This window comes from Dendropsophus ebraccatus, chromosome 2, assembly GCF_027789765.1.
Source record: "Dendropsophus ebraccatus isolate aDenEbr1 chromosome 2, aDenEbr1.pat, whole genome shotgun sequence".
Taxonomy (NCBI): Eukaryota; Metazoa; Chordata; class Amphibia; order Anura; family Hylidae; genus Dendropsophus; species Dendropsophus ebraccatus.
Window position 1 is genome coordinate 1135023 of NC_091455.1, and position 19330 is coordinate 1154352.

Genomic DNA, 19330 nt, shown 5'->3' on the forward strand with positions numbered 1-19330 from the left:
ATAGCCGGCACAAGCAATTGCTAAGTGCCGGCTATTTGAAATTGGCGCCAATTGGAGCGGAGGGAGGAAGGGCAGCAGAGGATACTGCAGGGGGCAGTGAGAGGCACACAGAGAACACGGCTGGCGCTCAGCTAGCTGCCGGCCGTGTTCTCTGCGCTGTACTCTATGTTAAGCTGCTCTATTATGCAGCGTAACATAAAGTATCGATACCAGGAAATCCTGGTATCGGACCAATTTTTTTGCCCGAAATATCGATTAGTAGTATCTATATTTCAGTGCATCCCTATACGGGTGGTATATAATAGGGTATATACGGGTGGTATATAATAGGGTATGTACGGGTGGTATATAATAGGGTATATATACGGGTGGTATATAATAGGGTATGTACGGGTGGTATATAATAGGGTATATATACGGGTGGTATATAATAGGGTATATATACGGGTGGGATATAATAGTGTATATACGGGTGGTATATAATAGGGTAGCTACAGGTGGTATATATTATGGTATATACGTGTGGTATATATTAGGGTATGTACGGGTGGTATATAATAGGGTATATACGGGTAGTATATAAAAGTGTATATACGGGTGGTATATAATAGGGTAGGTACGGGTGGTATATAATAGGGTAGGTACGGGTGGTATATAATAGGGTAGGTACGGGTGGTATATAATAGGGTAGGTACGGGTGGTATATAATAGGGTAGATACGGGTGGTATATATTAGGGTATATACGGGTGGTATATACGGGTGGTATATATTAGGGTAGATACGGGTGGTATATATTAGGGTATGTACGTGTGGTATATATTAGGGTAGATACGGGTGGTATATATTAGGGTATTTACGTGTGGTATATATTAGGGTATGTACGGGTGGTATATATTAGGGTAGATACGGGTGGTATATATTAGGGTATGTACGTGTGGTATATAATAGGGTATGTACGGGTGGTATATAATAGTGTATATACGGGTGGGATATAATAGGGTATATACGGGTAGTATATAATAGTGTATATACGGGTGATACATATTAGGGTATATACGGGTAGTATATAATAGTGTATATACGGGTAGTATATAATAGTGTATATACGGGTGGGATATAATAGTGTATATACGGGTGGGATATAATAGTGTATATACGGGTGGGATATAATAGTGTATATACAGGTGGTATATATTAGGGTAGATACGGGTGGTATATATTAGGGTATATACGGGTGGTATATATTAGGGTATATACGGGTGGGATATAATAGTGTATATACGGGTGGGATATAATAGGGTAGATACGGGTGATACATATTAGGGTATATACGGGTGGGATATAATAGTGTACTGTATATACGGGTGGTATATATTAGGGTATATACGGGTGGGATATAACAGTATAGTAATGCGGTATATAGTGAAGTGTAGGGGGCGCCATCATACAGGACGGGCAGACAGCGCTCTGGACTATGTTGGCGCTATATGTATACATAGGAGCCTCACCTAGCTTGTAGATCAGCACGTACGCCATGGTCCACGCCGTTCCTGGTGCTCTCAGGACTCCGCCCACCAGGTCCCGCAGCCGCAGGTCACATGACGCATGACCTTTGGGGTCTCCTTGCTGATTTTCTCCTTTAAGGGCGGGGGAGCAGCAGGCGGACAGCACAGCCAGGAAATAGCCCATGGCTAGTATGAGGAAGATGGCTCTCCAGCCCAGGAGCCCCAGCAGGGTGAGAGCGCCCCCTCCTGACAGCACCGAGCCCAGCTTATAGGCCACCACCTGCACCATGTTCCCCAGGCCCAGCTGCTCCTGCCGCAGCACCCCCACTGCCACCGCGTCCACAGCCACGTCCTGCAGCGAGGAGAGGATGTGCATGAGCAGCAGGAGCCAGGCCACAGGGGAGACCCCCGCCTGTAGGGGCAGCAGTGAGCACAGGGCACAGCACACCCCCAGAGCCCCGGTACTGAGGACCAGCCACCGCCAGCGGCCCCCCTCCACCAGCGGAGACCACAGGAACTTCAGCAGCCACGGCAGGTAGAGCGCCCGTGTAAGGCCGATGTGGGAGAGCGAGAGTCCCTGCGTGCGGAGCAGGACCGGGAGGAGCCCCGACTGCAGGCCATAGGGGAAGCCCTGCACCAGGTATAGGAGGCCGAGGGGGAGGTATGGGCTGGACATGGTGCAGGAAGAGCCCAGCTCTGCTACACGTGAGGGGGCGGTACCAGGGCTCTGCTATAGGGGAGGGGGCGGTACCAGGACTCTGCTATATGGGAGGGGGCGGTACCAGGGCTCTGCTACACGGGAGGGGGCGGTACCAGGGCTCTGCTATAGGGGAGGGGGCGGTACCAGGACTCTGCTATATGGGAGGGGGCGGTACCAGGGCTCTGCTACACGGGAGGGGGCGGTACCAGGGCTCTGCTATAGAGGAGGGGGCGGTACCAGGGCTCTGCTATAGGGGAGGGGGGTGGTACCAGGGCTCTGCTATAGGGGAGGGGGCGGTACCAGGGCTCTGCTATACAGGAGGGGGAGGTACCAGGGCTCTGCTATACGGGAGGGGGCGGTACCAGGGCTCTGCTATACGGAAGAGGCAGTACCAGGGCTCTGCTATACGGAAGGGGGCGGTACCCGGGCTCTGCTATAGGGAAGGGGGCGGTACCCGGGTTCTGCTATACGGGAGAGGGCGGTACCCGGGCTCTGCTATACGGGAGGGGTGGTACCAGGGCTCTGCTATACGGGAGGGGGCGGTACCCGGGCTCTGCTATACGGGAGGGGGCGGTACCCGGGCTCTGCTATACGGGAGGGGGCGGTACCCGGGCTCTGCTATACGGGAGGGGGCGGTATCAGGGCTCTGCTATAGGGGAGGGGGCGGTACCCGGGCTCTGCTATACGGGAGGGGGCGGTATCAGGGCTCTGCTATAGGGGAGGGGGCGGTACCCGGGCTCTGCTATACGGGAGGGGGCGGTATCAGGGCTCTGCTATAGGGGAGGGGGCGGTACCCGGGCTCTGCTATAGGGGAGGGGGCTGTGCCAGGGCTCTGCTATAGGGGAGGGGGCGGTACCCGGGCTCTGCTATACGGGAGGGGGCGGTATCAGGGCTCTGCTATACGGGAGGGGGCGGTACCCGGGCTCTGCTATACGGGAGGGGGCTGTGCCAGGGCTCTGCTATACGGTAAGGTGCTGGCTGTATACAGAGGTCGGGGGTTGCTCCTCTGGTGTCCGAGCATCTTATAGATTATGAAGGCCTGCAGGAAAGATATAAATACATACAGAATATATAATATATACAGGGTGTGTAATGTACGGTATATATAATACATACAGGGGGTGTAATGTACGGTATATATAATACATACAGGGGGTGTAGTGTACGGTATATATAATATACAGGGTGTAATGTACGGTATATATAATACATACAGGGGGTGTAGTGTACGGTATATATAATACATACAGGGGGTGTAGTGTACGGTATATATAATATACAGGGTGTAATGTACGGTATATATAATACATACAGGGGGTGTAATGTACGGTATATATAATATACAGGGTGTAATGTACGGTATATATAATACATACAGGGGGTGTATTTGTACGGTATATATAATACATACAGGGTGTGTAATGTACGGTATATATAATACATACAGGGTGTGTAATGTACGGTATATATAATACATACAGGGTGTGTAATGTATGGTATAAATAATACATACAGGGTGTGTAATGTACGGTATATATAATATACAGGGGTGTAATGTACGGTATATATAATATACACAGGGGTGTAATGTACGGTATATATAATATACACAGGGGGTGTAATGTACGGTATATATAATATACAGGGGGTGTAATGTACGGTATATATTATATACAGGGGGTGTAATGTACGGTATATATAATATACAGGGTGTGTAATGTACGGTATATATAATATACACAGGGGGTGTAATGTACGGTATATATAATATACAGGGGGTGTAATGTACGGTATATATTATATACAGGGGGTGTAATGTACGGTATATATTATATACAGGGGGTGTAATGTACAGTATATATAATATACAGGGTGTAATGTACAGTATATATAATATACAGGGTGTAATGTACGGTATATATAATATACAGGGGGTGTAATGTACGGTATATATAATATACAGGGGGTGTAATGTACGGTATATATAATATACAGGGGGTGTAATGTACGGTATATATAATATACAGGGTATAATGTACGGTATATATAATATACAGGATGTAATGTACGGTATATATAATATACAGGGTGTATTGTACGGTATATATAATATACAGGGTATAATGTACGGTATATATAATATACAGGATGTAATGTACGGTATATATAATATACAGGGGGTGTAGTGTACGGTATATATAATATACAGGGGGTGCAATGTACGGTATATATAATATACAGGGTGTAATGTACGGTATATATAATATATAGGGGGTGTAATGTACAGTATATATAATATACAGGGTGTAATGTACGGTATATATAATATACAGGTGTAATGTACGGTATATATAATATACCGGGGGTGTAGTGTACGGTATATATAATATACAGGGGGTGCAATGTACGGTATATATAATATACAGGGTGTAATGTACGGTATATATAATATATAGGGGGTGTAATGTACAGTATATATAATATACAGGGTGTAATGTACGGTATATATAATATACAGGTGTAATGTACGGTATATATAATATACAGGGGGTGTAATGTACGGTATATATAATATACAGGGTGTATTGTACGGTATATATAATATACAGGGTGTGTAATGTACGGTATATATAATATACAGGGGGTGTAATGTACGGTATATATAATATACAGGGGTGTAGTGTACGGTATATATAATATACAGGATGTAATGTACGGTATATATAATATACAGGGGGTGTAGTGTACGGTATATATAATATACAGGGGGTGTAATGTACGGTATATATAATATACAGGGTGTAATGTACGGTATATATAATATATAGGGGGTGTAATGTACAGTATATATAATATACAGGGTGTAATGTACGGTATATATAATATACAGGTGTAATGTACGGTATATATAATATACCGGGGGTGTAGTGTACGGTATATATAATATACAGGGGGTGCAATGTACGGTATATATAATATACAGGGTGTAATGTACGGTATATATAATATACAGGGGGTGTAATGTACGGTATATATAATATACAGGGGGTGTAGTGTACGGTATATATAATATACAGGATGTAATGTACGGTATATATAATATACAGGGGGTGTAGTGTACGGTATATATAATATACAGGGGGTGTAATGTACGTATATATAATATACAGGATGTAATGTACGGTATATATAATATACAGGGGGTGTAGTGTACGGTATATATAATATACAGGGGGTGTAATGTACGGTATATATAATATACAGGGTGTAATGTACGGTATATATAATATACAGGGTGTAGTGTACGGTATATATAATATACAGGGTGTAATGTACGGTATATATAATATACAGGGGGTGTAATGTACGGTATATATAATATACAGGGGGTGTAGTGTACGGTATATATAATATACAGGATGTAATGTACGGTATATATAATATACAGGGGGTGTAGTGTACGGTATATATAATATACAGGGGGTGTAGTGTACGGTATATATAATATACAGGGGGTGTAATGTACAGTATATATAATATACAGGGGGTGTAATGTACGTATATATAATATACAGGATGTAATGTACGGTATATATAATATACAGGGGGTGTAGTGTACGGTATATATAATATACAGGGGGTGCAATGTACGGTATATATAATATACAGGGGGTGTAATGTATGGTATATATAATATACAGGGGGTGTAATGTACGGTATATATAATATACAGGGGGTGTAGTGTACAGTATATATAATATACAGGGTGTAATGTACGGTATATATAATATACAGGGTGTAATGTACGGTATATATTATATACAGGGGGTGTATTGTACGGTATATATAATATACCGGGGGTGTAGTGTACGGTATATATAATATACAGGGGGTGTAATGTACGGTATATATAATATACAGGGTGTAATGTACGGTATATATAATATACAGGGTGTAATGTACGGTATATATAATATACAGGGTGTGTAATGTACGGTATATATAATATACAGGGTGTAATGTACGGTATATATAATATACAGGGTGTAATGTACGTATATATAATATACAGGGGGTGTAATGTACGGTATATATAATATACAGGGTGTAATGTACGGTATATATAATATACAGGGTGTAATGTACGGTATATATAATATACAGGGTGTAATGTACGGTATATATAATATACAGGGTGTAATGTACGGTATATATAATATACAGGGTGTGTAATGTACGGTATATATAATATACAGGGTGTAATGTACGGTATATATAATATACAGGGTGTAATGTACGTATATATAATATACAGGGGGTGTAATGTACGGTATATATAATATACAGGGTGTAATGTACGGTATATATAATATACAGGGTGTAATGTACGGTATATATAATATACAGGGTGTAATGTACGGTATATATAATATACAGGGTGTAATGTACGGTATATATAATATACAGGGTGTAATGTACGGTATATATAATATACAGGGTGTAATGTACAGTATAGTAAAAATTTGTTTACTCACCTGTAATTTTACTTTCCTCGAGGCATTAGGCAGCACACTAACCCTCCCAATAAATTTTATTTGCATTCATGTTGTCTATTTTATTACACAATTGCTGTTCTCAGGTGTGGATATTTAAGGGTAATGATGCTGTCTCCAGCCTATAGGATGTGTTCTAACCTTTTTTTATGCTAATCTAAGATCTAGGGGGGGCGATCCTGGAGTGGGGTCAGAGGGTACTGAAGACCCATATGTGCTGCCTAATGCCTCAAGGAAAGTAAAATTACAGGTGAGTAAACAAATTTTTACTATACTGTACATTACACCCTGTATATTATATATACCGTACATTACACCCCCTGTATATTATATATACCGTACATTACACCCCCTGTATATTATATTTCCTCGAGGCATTAGGCAGCACATATGGGTCTTCAGTACCCACTGACCCCACTCCAGGATCGCCCCCCTAGATCTTAGATTAGCATAAAAAAAGGTTAGAACACATCCTATAGGTTGGAGACAGCATCATTACCCTTAAATATCCACACCTGAGAACAGCAATTGTGTAATAAAATAGACAACATGAATGCAAATAAAATTTATTGGGAGGGTTAGTGTGCTGCCTAATGCCTCGAGGAAAGTAAAATTACAGGTGAGTAAACAAATTTTCACTTTCCTCTTCGGCTACGGCAGCACATATGGGATATGCAATAGACACAAAAGGGGGGGGGGTTATCAGGTAGACATACGAGCTGCTGACAGAACTCCCGTACTGAAGGCTGGGTCCCCCGCCTGACTATCCAGCCGGTAATGCCTTATGAATGTAGATGACATTGTCCAGGAGGCCGCATTACAGATGTCAATCAGCTGTACTTGTTGCCTTTCCGCCCAGGAGGTGGCCGTCGCTCGGGTGGAATGTGCTTTCAGCGGATGAGGAGGCTCCAATCCATCAGAGGCATAGGCTTCCAAGATGGTACACTTAATCCAGCGTGCCAGCGAATCTTTGGAGGCCTTTAACCCTTTCCTAGGGCCAGCAAATAACAAAAAGATTCTCATCTCTGCGGAACTCCTGGACCCGAGATAGATAACACTTCAGGGCTCTCCTGACATCCAGAAGCTGCAGACGTTGTTCTTCCTCAGAGGCCGGATTGGCACAGAAGTCAGGCAGAAATACTTCTCTGTTTATATTGGCAGATGAAGCCACCTTAGGGATGAATGATGGCATAGTCCTGAGCCGGACACCATCCGGCATGAACTTCAGATACGGATAACGGCAGGATAAGGCCTGAAGCTCTCCCAGGCGTTTAGCAGAGGTTACCGCTAGGAGAAACAAAACTTTGAAGGACAACCACTTCAAGTCTATAGATTCTAGCGGCTCAAACGGATGTCGGGTTATTTTATTGAGGACCAGACATAAGTCCCACGTGGCGACAGGTGAACGGACTGAGGGTCTGAGGTTTTTTAGACCTTTAAAGAACCTGGTGATGAGAGGATTGTTGGCATATTCTCCGTCTGTATGTGCATTTATTGCTGTCACATGCACTCTAAGGCTGGATTCACACTATGTATATTTGAGGCTGTATTTGGTCCTCATGTCAGGTCCTCATAGCAACCAAAACCAGGAGTGGATTGAAAACACAGAAAGGCTCTGTTCACATAATGTTTTATTGGAGTGGATGGCCGCCATACAATGGTAAATAACTTCCATTATTTCAATATAACGGCCGTTGTTTTAAAATAACAGCACATATTTGCCATTAAATGACGGCCATCCACTCAATTACAACATTATGTGATCAGAGCCTTTTTGTGTTTTCAATCCACTCCTTGTTTTGGTTGGTATACAGCCTCAAATATACAGCCTCAAATATACGTAGTGTGAACATAGCCTAAGGGTGTTGGGCTTCAAACCCTTCTCAAAACCTTCCTGCAGGAACAGTAGGCTAGATGGTACAGAGATCTCATGACCAGTATCTTTAAGCCAGAAGGAGAATTTCTTCCATAGCTTGGTGTAGACAGCATTAGTGGATCTCTTTCTTGAGGAAAGGAGAGTGGTCACAACTTCATCTGACAACCCCAAATTCTTCAGTCGGAGCCCCTCAGGAACCACGCTGTGAGGTGTAACTTGCTGAGCTGAGGATGATGGAATCCCTTCTGGAGGAGTAGATCCGGATGATGATTCTCCAACAGCAGCTTCGTTAGAACCTTGGGAATAACTGGAACAGGAGGGAATATGTAAACGAACTTCTTTTTCCAGGACATTGTGAATGCATCTAATACGTCCGGAGAGTCCAACCTCCTGAGCGAGGAAAACTTCTCCAGTTTGTGGTTGTCTCTTGTCGCCATTAAGTCCCATTGGGGAAGGCCCCACTTGTCCGTCAGCCTGCTGAAATATTTCATATTCAACTCCCATTCTCCGGGGAGTAATGTCTGTCGACTCAGGAAGTCCGCCTGATAGTTCAAACTGCCTTTGATGTGCACCACCGACAGTGTCGTCACCACTGGCTCTGCCCACTGCATGATCTTTGCACAAAGAGATTGAAGAGATGAACTGCGAGTACCGCCTTGTTTGTTTATATAGTATTTCGCGGTTACATTGTCTGTCTGAATAAGGACTGATTTGTTCTCCAACATAGGCTGGAAGTGGACCAATGCCAGGTAGATGGCTAACATTTCCCTGTAGTTCGATGACATTCTGGAAATGGTCTTTGGCCACACCCCTTGTGTCCAGGGTCCCAGAAGATGGGCGCCCCAGCCTGTCTGGGAGGCATCCGTGGTCAGGACAAGCTGTTTCTGCCAGACAAAACTCCTGCCGGTCAACAGGTTCCTGTCCACTGTCCACCATAGGAGGTCTTTGCGAGTAGCAGCTGATATCTGGATTCTGTGATTCAGGGCAGACAGATCCTTGTTCCAGAACCGCAAAACCTCTTTTTGTAGACTCCTCATATGGCTCTTGGCCCAGGGGACCGCCTCTATGGAAGCCGTCAGAAGTCCCAGAGCACTCATAGCCGTTCTCACGGTAACCCAGGGAGACCGGACCAGATGGAGAATGGCCTCCTTGATGCGTTGCGTCTTCTCCTGAGGAAGAAAAATTTTCATTTCCAGCAAATCCACCATCAGCCCCAGAAAACGAATCCTGTTTGTTGGAATAAGTTCTGATTTTTGAAAGTTTACTATAAACCCCACTCTCTGCAGAAGAGAGATGGCAACCTGGAGATGCTCCCGGAGAGACTGAGCCGATGCGGCTATCAGGAGCCAGTCGTCCAGATATTGTACCAGCTGGATGCCCTGAACCCTCAGAGCTGCTACCAAAACGACAGTCACTTTTGTGAAGATTCTTGGTGATGGGGACAACCCGAAAGGTAGGGCTTTGAACTGATAATGCAGAACACGGTCGCCGACTGCAAGTGCCAGCCTGAGAAATCTTCTGGACTTCACCTGAATAGGAATATGGAGATACGCATCTCTCAGGTCGAGCGATGCCATGAATTCCCCCTCCTGAGCCAGACTGTAAACTGACCTGATGGTGTCCATCCTGAATTTTGTTTTGACCAGGTGCTTGTTCAAATACCTTAGGTCTATAATGAGACGCCAAGTGCCATCCGCCTTTGGGACCGGGAACACCCGAGAGTAAACCCCCTGGAACTCTTCTCCTGCCGGAACACGCTCGATGGCGTCTTTTAGCACAAACTCCTGGAGAAGTGATGAGATTCAGGCTACCTGAGAGTTGCAGATGAATCTCTCCCTGGGCAGATGTTGAAATTCTAGGGCATAGCCCTGTCTTATGATGTTGAGGACCCAGGGATCGCTGGTAACAGCCTGCCAGGCTGGAAAGAAACCCAGAAGCCTTGCCCAACAGCCACAGGAGGCCTGGCGTCAGAACTCCTGCTTGGGATTATCGGGCTGCTTTCTTCGGGATTTATCCTGGAATCTGCCTCGAAATCTCCGATCCGATCTGTCCTGCCCCTGGCGCCTCCGAAAGGAACCTCGACCTCTCTGATAGCGGTAATTACAATACCTACGGTATCTGAAGGATGTAGGTAGAGACAGAGAATTATCCTTCTTATTCCGCTGCATCACCTTGTCGAGTTTAGATCCAAACAGTTTCCTGGGCTCAAAGGGCAGCGCACAGAAGTTTGACTTGGAGGCCACATCTCCCGTCCAGGGCTTGATCCAGATCGCCCTCCTTGCTGCATTAGCCAAAGCCATATTCTTGGCAGCGATCTTGACCGCATCTAGGGAGAAATCGCATAAATATTCGGCCGCCATCTTTAATGTAGCTACCTGCTCAGAAAGTTCTTCACGATGAACTCCATCACTGATATCTGTGGCCAGGTGACTTAGCCATACTCTCACGGCTCTTGCCACAGGGACAGAGGCTAGTGAGGCTTTGCTTAAGGCGGCCAGGTTGACATGGGACCTCTTTAGGAACGTGTCCGCCTTTCTGTCCATAGCATCCTTTAACATGGAGGATTCATCACTGGGAAAATAAGACCTTTTAGACAGGTTAGCAATGGCGTCATCAACACTGCTAGGCCCCTTCCCAGGCCTCAGACATGGCTGGATCAAGTTTATACACCGCCTTGAATCTAGAACCAAGGTCCAAACGCTTATCTGGCTTTTGCCATTGTTTCTCCATAATCGTATTCAGCAGCTGGTGACCCGGCAACACAGAGGAGGTTTTTTTTGGAAAGTAAAACAGATTATTCTTATCTTGCTCCTGCCCCTCAGACTGCTTGGATTCCATACAACCCTTCACATGGTCAATAAATTTTTCTGTATTCTCCTTTCTGAACAGATAATAATCTTCTGAAATCTTATCAGACCCTGAACTGGCATCAGACTCATAGCTGTCAGCAGAATCAGCGGTATCATGTCCTGATAGCATTTTTGGTCTTTTAGATGAAGAGGGACCTGCCTCCTCCATATGACATGTGAACCACTCAAAACATTTTCTGGCTTCAGACACCAAATCAGAAGACTCTTTAGGAGGAGCACAGCCCTTAGAGATATTGTCAGGATAACCCTAATGTATGGAGGCACAGTATAGACTTGTGGCTGACAGGATAGTGATCTGCATGTCTGGAGGAGTGCCTGGAGGAGTGCCTGGAGGAGTGCCTGGAATGAGCGGACTCTGCATATTGTGCAGTACATGGGTCACAGATATTGCTGGGTGAATCATCTGGCAGAGGCTGCTTGCATATAGAACAGATCCTGTGCCTGGATTTAGAGGCTCTCTTTCTACTTGAATGACCTGACATCTTAATGGCAGAGAAACCCGGCTACCTAGTACATCAGAGATCCAAGTCAGAACTTCACAGTCAAATAAATACTGAATCCAAATAGAGGCAAACTCACCCTCCGTAACTGTACATCCATCAAACCGGCCACGACACGCCCCCGAACCGGAAGTGCGTAACCACGCAACGTTCCCGGACCGGAAGCATGAACACCTCTACTGGACCCAAAACGGAATGTGCCGTCTGCACAGATCCCTGGACCGGAGCGGTATACCGTACAGCGCCGCCACTGGCAGCGCGACTTCGCTGACTACGTCCTCTGGAGGCTCCACCGGACCGGAAGTGCCCCATCACGCACGCAGAGAGACCGGAAACGCGTCATCACGCAGCGCCGCCGGCCCAGAAACGTGCCCAGACTGTAGAGTGTACAAGCGGCGCGCCTGCGCACCGGACACATAAGTATCTACTGAGCGTAAGTCAGCACCGTATATAAGGTCTTCCTGGGACTCAGCATGGCATTAGTGGCTGGAATATAATGTATAACTGGGACCCCGCACCAGTATGAGCATGGCATCAGCAGCTGGAACATCATGTATAACTGGGACCCCGCACCAGTAATCAGCATGGCATCAGCAGCTGGAACATCATGTATAACTGGGACCCCGCACCAGTAATCAGCATGGCATCAGCAGCTGGAACATCATGTATAACTGGGACCCCGCACCAGTATTAGCATGGCATCAGCAGCTGGAACATCATGTATAACTGGGACCCCGCACCAGTATGAGCATGGCATCAGCAGCTGGAACATCATGTATAACTGGGACCCCCGCACCAGTATTAGCATGGCATCAGCAGCTGGAACATCATGTATAACTGGGACCCCGCACCAGTATGAGCATGGCATCAGCAGCTGGAACATCATGTATAACTGGGACCCCGCACCAGTAATCAGCATGGCATCAGCAGCTGGAACATAATGTATAACTGGGACCCCGCACCAGTATTAGCATGGCATCAGCAGCTGGAACATATTGTATAACTGTGACCCCGCACCAGTATTACCATGGCATCAGCAGCTGGAACATCATGTATAACTGGGACCCCGCACCAGTAATCAGCATGGCATCAGCAGCTGGAATCATCATGTATAACTGGGACCCCGCACCAGTATGAGCATGGCATCAGCAGCTGGAACATCATGTATAACTGGGACCCCGCACCAGTATCAGCATGGCATCAGCAGCTGGAACATCATGTATAACTGGGACCCCGCACCAGTAATCAGCATGGCATCAGCAGCTGGAATCATCATGTATAACTGGGACCCCGCACCAGTATTAGCATGGCATCAGCAGCTGGAACATCATGTATAACTGGGACCCCGCACCAGTATGAGCATGGCATCAGCAGCTGGAACATCATGTATAACTGGGACCCCGCACCAGTATCAGCATGGCATCAGCAGCTGGAACATAATGTATAACTGGGACCCCGCACCAGTATAAGCATGGCATCAGCAGCTGGAACATCATGTATAACTGGGACCCCGCACCAGTATTAGCATGGCATCAGCAGCTGGAACATCATGTATAACTGGGACCCCGCACCAGTATTAGCATGGCATCAGCAGCTGGAACATCATGTATAACTGGGACCCCGCACCAGTATTACCATGGCATCAGCAGCTGGAACATAATGTATAACTGGGACCCCGCACCAGTAATCAGCATGGCATCAGCAGCTGGAACATAATGTATAACTGGGACCCCGCACCAGTATTAGCATGGCATCAGCAGCTGGAACATATTGTATAACTGTGACCCCGCACCAGTATTACCATGGCATCAGCAGCTGGAACATCATGTATAACTGGGACCCCGCACCAGTATCAGCATGGCATCAGCAGCTGGAATCATCATGTATAACTGGGACCCCGCACCAGTAATCAGCATGGCATCAGCAGCTGGAACATCATGTATAACTGGGACCCCGCACCAGTATGAGCATGGCATCAGCAGCTGGAACATCATGTATAACTGGGACCCCGCACCAGTATTAGCATGGCATCAGCAGCTGGAACATCATGTATAACTGGGACCCCGCACCAGTATTAGCATGGCATCAGCAGCTGGAACATCATGTATAACTGGGACCCCCGCACCAGTATCAGCATGGCATCAGCAGCTGGAACATCATGTATAACTGGGACCCCGCACCAGTATTAGCATGGCATCAGCAGCTGGAACATCATGTATAACTGGGACCCCGCACCAGTATTAGCATGGCATCAGCAGCTGGAACATCATGTATAACTGGGACCCCGCACCAGTATTAGCATGGCATCAGCAGCTGGAATCATAATGTATAACTGGGACCCCGCACCAGTATCAGCATGGCATCAGCAGCTGGAACATAATGTATAACTGGGACCCCGCACCAGTATCAGCATGGCATCAGCAGCTGGAACATCATGTATAACTGGGACCCCGCACCAGTATTAGCATGGCATCAGCAGCTGGAACATAATGTATAACTGGGACCCCGCACCAGTATCAGCATGGCATCAGCAGCTGGAACATCATGTATAACTGGGACCCCGCACCAGTATTAGCATGGCATCAGCAGCTGGAACATCATGTATAACTGGGACCCCGCACCAGTATGAGCATGGCATCAGCAGCTGGAATATAATGTATAACTGGGACCCCGCACCAGTATTACCATGGCATCAGCAGCTGGAACATCATGTATAACTGGGACCCCGCACCAGTATTAGCATGGCATCAGCAGCTTGGAATATAATGTATAACTGGGACCCCGCACCAGTATCAGCATGGCATCAGCAGCTGGAACATCATGTTATAACTGGGACCCCGCACCAGTATTAGCATGGCATCAGCAGCTGGAACATAATGTATAACTGGGACCCCGCCCACCAGTATCAGCATGGCATCAGCAGCTGGAAACATCATGTATAACTGGGACCCCGCACCAGTATTAGCATGGCATCAGCAGCTGGAACATCATGTATAACTGGGACCCCGCCACCAGTATCAGCATGGCATCAGCAGCTGGAACATCATGTATAACTGGACCCCGCACCAGTATTAGCATGGCATCAGCAGCTGGACATCCTGTATAACTGGGACCCCGCACCAGTATTACCATGGCATCAGCAGCTGGAACATCATGTATAACTGGGACCCCGCACCAGTATTAGCATGGCATCAGCAGCTGGAACATCATGTATAACTGGGACCCCCCGCACCAGTATTAGCATGGCATCAGCAGCTGGAATATAATGTATAACTGGGACCCCCGCACCAGTATTACCATGGCCATCAGCAGCTGAACATCATGTATAACTGGGACCCCGCACCAGTATGAGCATGGCATCAGCAGCTGGAACATCATGTATAAACTGGGACCCCCCCGCACCAGTATTACCATGGCATCAGCAGCTGGAACATAATGTATAACTGGGACCCCGCACCAGTATCAGCATGGCATCAGCAGCTGGAATATATGTATAACTGGGGACCCCGCACCAGTATTAGCATGGCATCAGCAGCTGGAACATCATGTATAACTGGGACCCCCGCACCAGTATTACCATGGCATCAGCAGCTGGAACATCATGTATTAAACTGGGACCCCCGCACCAGTATGAGCATGGCATCAGCAGCTGGAACATAATGTATAACTGGGACCCACCGCACCAGTATGAGCATGGCATCAGCAGCTGGAACATCATGTATAACTGTGACCCCGCACCAGTATTAGCATGGCATCAGCAGCTGGAATCATGTATAACTGGGACCCCGCACCAGTATTAGCATGGCTCAGCAAGCTGGAACATAATGTATAACTGGGACCCCGCACCAGTATCAGCATGGCATCAGCAGCTGGAACATCATGTATAACTGGGACCCCGCACCAGTAATCAGCATGGCATCAGCAGCTGGAACATAATGTATAACTGGGACCCCGCACCAGTATCAGCATGGCATCAGCAGCTGGAACATAATGTATAACTGGGACCCCGCACCAGTATTAGCATGGCATCAGCAGCTGGAACATAATGTATAACTGGGACCCCGCACCAGTATCAGCATGGCATCAGCAGCTGGAACATCATGTATAACTGGGACCCCGCACCAGTAATCAGCATGGCATCAGCAGCTGGAACATAATGTATAACTGGGACCCCGACACCAGTATGAGCATGGCATCAGCAGCTGGAAACATAATGTATAACTGGGACCCCGCACCAGTATTAGCATGGCATCAGCAGCTGGAATATAATGTATAACGGGACCCCGCACCAGTATTAGCATGGCATCAGCAGCTGGAACATCATGTATAACTGGACCCCGCCACCAGTATTACCATGGCATCAGCAGCTGGAACATAATGTATACTGGGACCCCGCACCAGTATCAGCATGGCATCAGCAGCTGGAATATAATGTATAACTGGGACCCCCGCACCAGTATTAGCATGGCATCAGCAGCTGGAACATCATGTATAACTGGGACCCCGCACCAGTATTACCATGGCATCAGCAGCTGGAACATCATGTATAACTGGGACCCCGCACCAGTATTAGCATGGCATCAGCAGCTGGAACATAATGTATAACTGGGACCCCGCACCAGTATCAGCATGGCATCAGCAGCTGGAATATAATGTATAACTGGGACCCCGCACCAGTATTAGCATGGCATCAGCAGCTGGAATCATGTATAACTGGGACCCCGCACCAGTATTAGCATGGCATCAGCAGCTGGAATCATCATGTATAACTGGGACCCCGCACCAGTATTAGCATGGCATCAGCAGCTGGAACATCATGTATAACTGGGACCCCGCACCAGTATCAGCATGGCATCAGCAGCTGGAACATCATGTATAACTGGGACCCCCGCACCAGTATGAGCATGGCATCAGCAGCTGGAACATCATGTATAACTGGGACCCCGCACCAGTATCAGCATAGGCATCAGCAGCTGGAAACATAATTGTATAACTGGGACCCCGCACCAGTATAAGCATGGCATCAGCAGCTGGAACAGTCATGTATAACTGGGACCCCGCACCAGTATTAGCATGGCATCAGCAGCTGAATATAATGTATAACTGGGACCCCGCACCAGTATCAGCATGGCATCAGCAGCTGGAACATCATGTATAAACTGGGACCCACCGCACCAGTATCAGCATGGCATCAGGCAGCTGGAACATAATGTATAACTGGGACCCCGCACCAGTATAAGCATGGCATCAGCAGCTGGAACTCATGTATAACTGGGACCCCGCACCAGTATTAGCATGGCATCAGCAGCTGGAACATCATGTATAACTGGGACCCCCGCACCAGTATTAGCATGGCATCAGCAGCTGGAATATAATGTATAACTGGGACCCCGCACCAGTAATCAGCATGCATCAGCAGCTGGAACATCATGTATAACTGGGACCCCGCACCATATCAGCATGGCATCAGCAGCTGGAAATATAATGTATAACTGGGACCCCGCACAGTATTAGCATGGCATCAGCAGCTGGAACATCATGTATAACTGGGACCCCGCACCAGTATGAGCATGGCATCAGCAGCTGGAACATCATGTATAAACTGGGACCCCAGCACCAGTATCAGCATGGCATCAGCAGCTGGAACATCATGTTATAACTGGGACCCCCGCACCAGTATTAGCATGGCATCAGCAGCTGGAATCATCATGTATAACTGGGACCCCCGCACCAGTATCAGCATGGCATCAGCAGCTGGAACATCATGTATAACTGGGACCCCCCGCACCAGTATCAGCATGGCATCAGCAGCTGGAACATCATGTATAACTGGGACCCGCCGCACCAGTATCAGCATGGCATCAGCAGCTGGAAATATAATGTATAACTGGGACCCCGCACCAGTAATCAGCATGGCATCAGCAGCTGGAACATCATGTATAACTGGGACCCCGCACCAGTATTAGCATGGCATCAGCAGCTGGAACATCATGTATAACTGGGACCCACCGCACCAGTATTAGCATGGCATCAGCAGCTGGAACATCATGTATAACTGGGACCCCGCACCAGTATTAGCATGGCATCAGCAGCTGGAACATATTGTATAACTGGGACCCCGCACCAGTATTAGCATGGCATCAGCAGCTGGAATATAATGTATAACTGGGACCCCGCACCAGTATTAGCATGGCATCAGCAGCTGGAACATCATGTATAACTGGGACCCCGCACCAGTATAAGCATGGCATCAGCAGCTGGAACATCATGTATAACTGGGACCCCGCACCAGTATGAGCATGGCATCAGCAGCTGGAACATCATGTATAACTGGGACCCCGCACCAGTATCAGCATGGCATCAGCAGCTGGAACATCATGTATAACTGGGACCCCGCACCAGTATTAGCATGGCATCAGCAGCTGGAATCATGTATAACTGGGACCCCGCACCAGTATTAGCATGGCATCAGCAGCTGAAACATCATGTATAACTGAGACCCCGCACCAGTATTAGCATGGCATCAGCAGCTGGAACATCATGTATAACTGGGACCCCGCACCAGTATTACCATGGCATCAGCAGCTGGAACATCATGTATAACTGGGACCCCGCACCAGTATTAGCATGGCATCAGCAGCTGGAACATAATGTATAACTGGGACCCCGCACCAGTATTACCATGGCATCAGCAGCTGGAATCATCATGTATAACTGGGACCCCGCACCAGTATCAGCATGGCATCAGCAGCTGGAATCATCATGTATAACTGGGACCCCGCACCAGTATCAGCATGGCATCAGCAGCTGGAACATCATGTATAACTGGGACCCCGCACCACTATTACCATGGCATCAGCAGCTGGAACATATTGTATAACTGGGACCCCGCACCAGTATCAGCATGGCATCAGCAGCTGGAACATCATGTATAACTGGGACCCCGCACCAGTATTAGCATGGCATCAGCAGCTGGAACATCATGTATAACTGGGACCCCGCACCAGTATTAGCATGGCATCAGCAGCTGGAACATCATGTATAACTGGGACCCCGCACCAGTATTAGCATGGCATCAGCAGCTGGAACATCATGTATAACTGGGACCACCGCACCAGTATTAGCATGGCATCAGCAGCTGGATCATCATGTATAACTGGGACCCCGCACCAGTATCAGCATGGCATCAGCAGCTGGAACATCATGTATAACTGGGACCCCGCACCAGTATTAGCATGGCATCAGCAGCTGGAACATCATGTATAACTGGACCCCCGCATCCAGTATCAGCATTGCATCAGCAGCTGGAATCATGTATAACCTGT

At 47.1% G+C, this 19330-nt stretch overlaps 1 protein-coding gene across 3 annotated transcripts in view; it reads right to left on the bottom strand.

Annotated features, from left to right (window-relative positions):
- Positions 1 to 19330, bottom strand: part of LOC138784250 (major facilitator superfamily domain-containing protein 3-like) — a 58981-nt gene that overhangs the window by 27381 nt on the left and 12270 nt on the right. For all 3 annotated transcript variants that reach the window (XM_069959763.1, XM_069959760.1, XM_069959761.1), the window contains exon 2: positions 1510 to 3245. In XM_069959763.1, the coding sequence (XP_069815864.1) occupies positions 1510 to 2182 (673 nt within the window). In that variant the 5' untranslated portion in view covers positions 2183 to 3245. The remainder of the gene's footprint in view (positions 1 to 1509; positions 3246 to 19330) is intronic.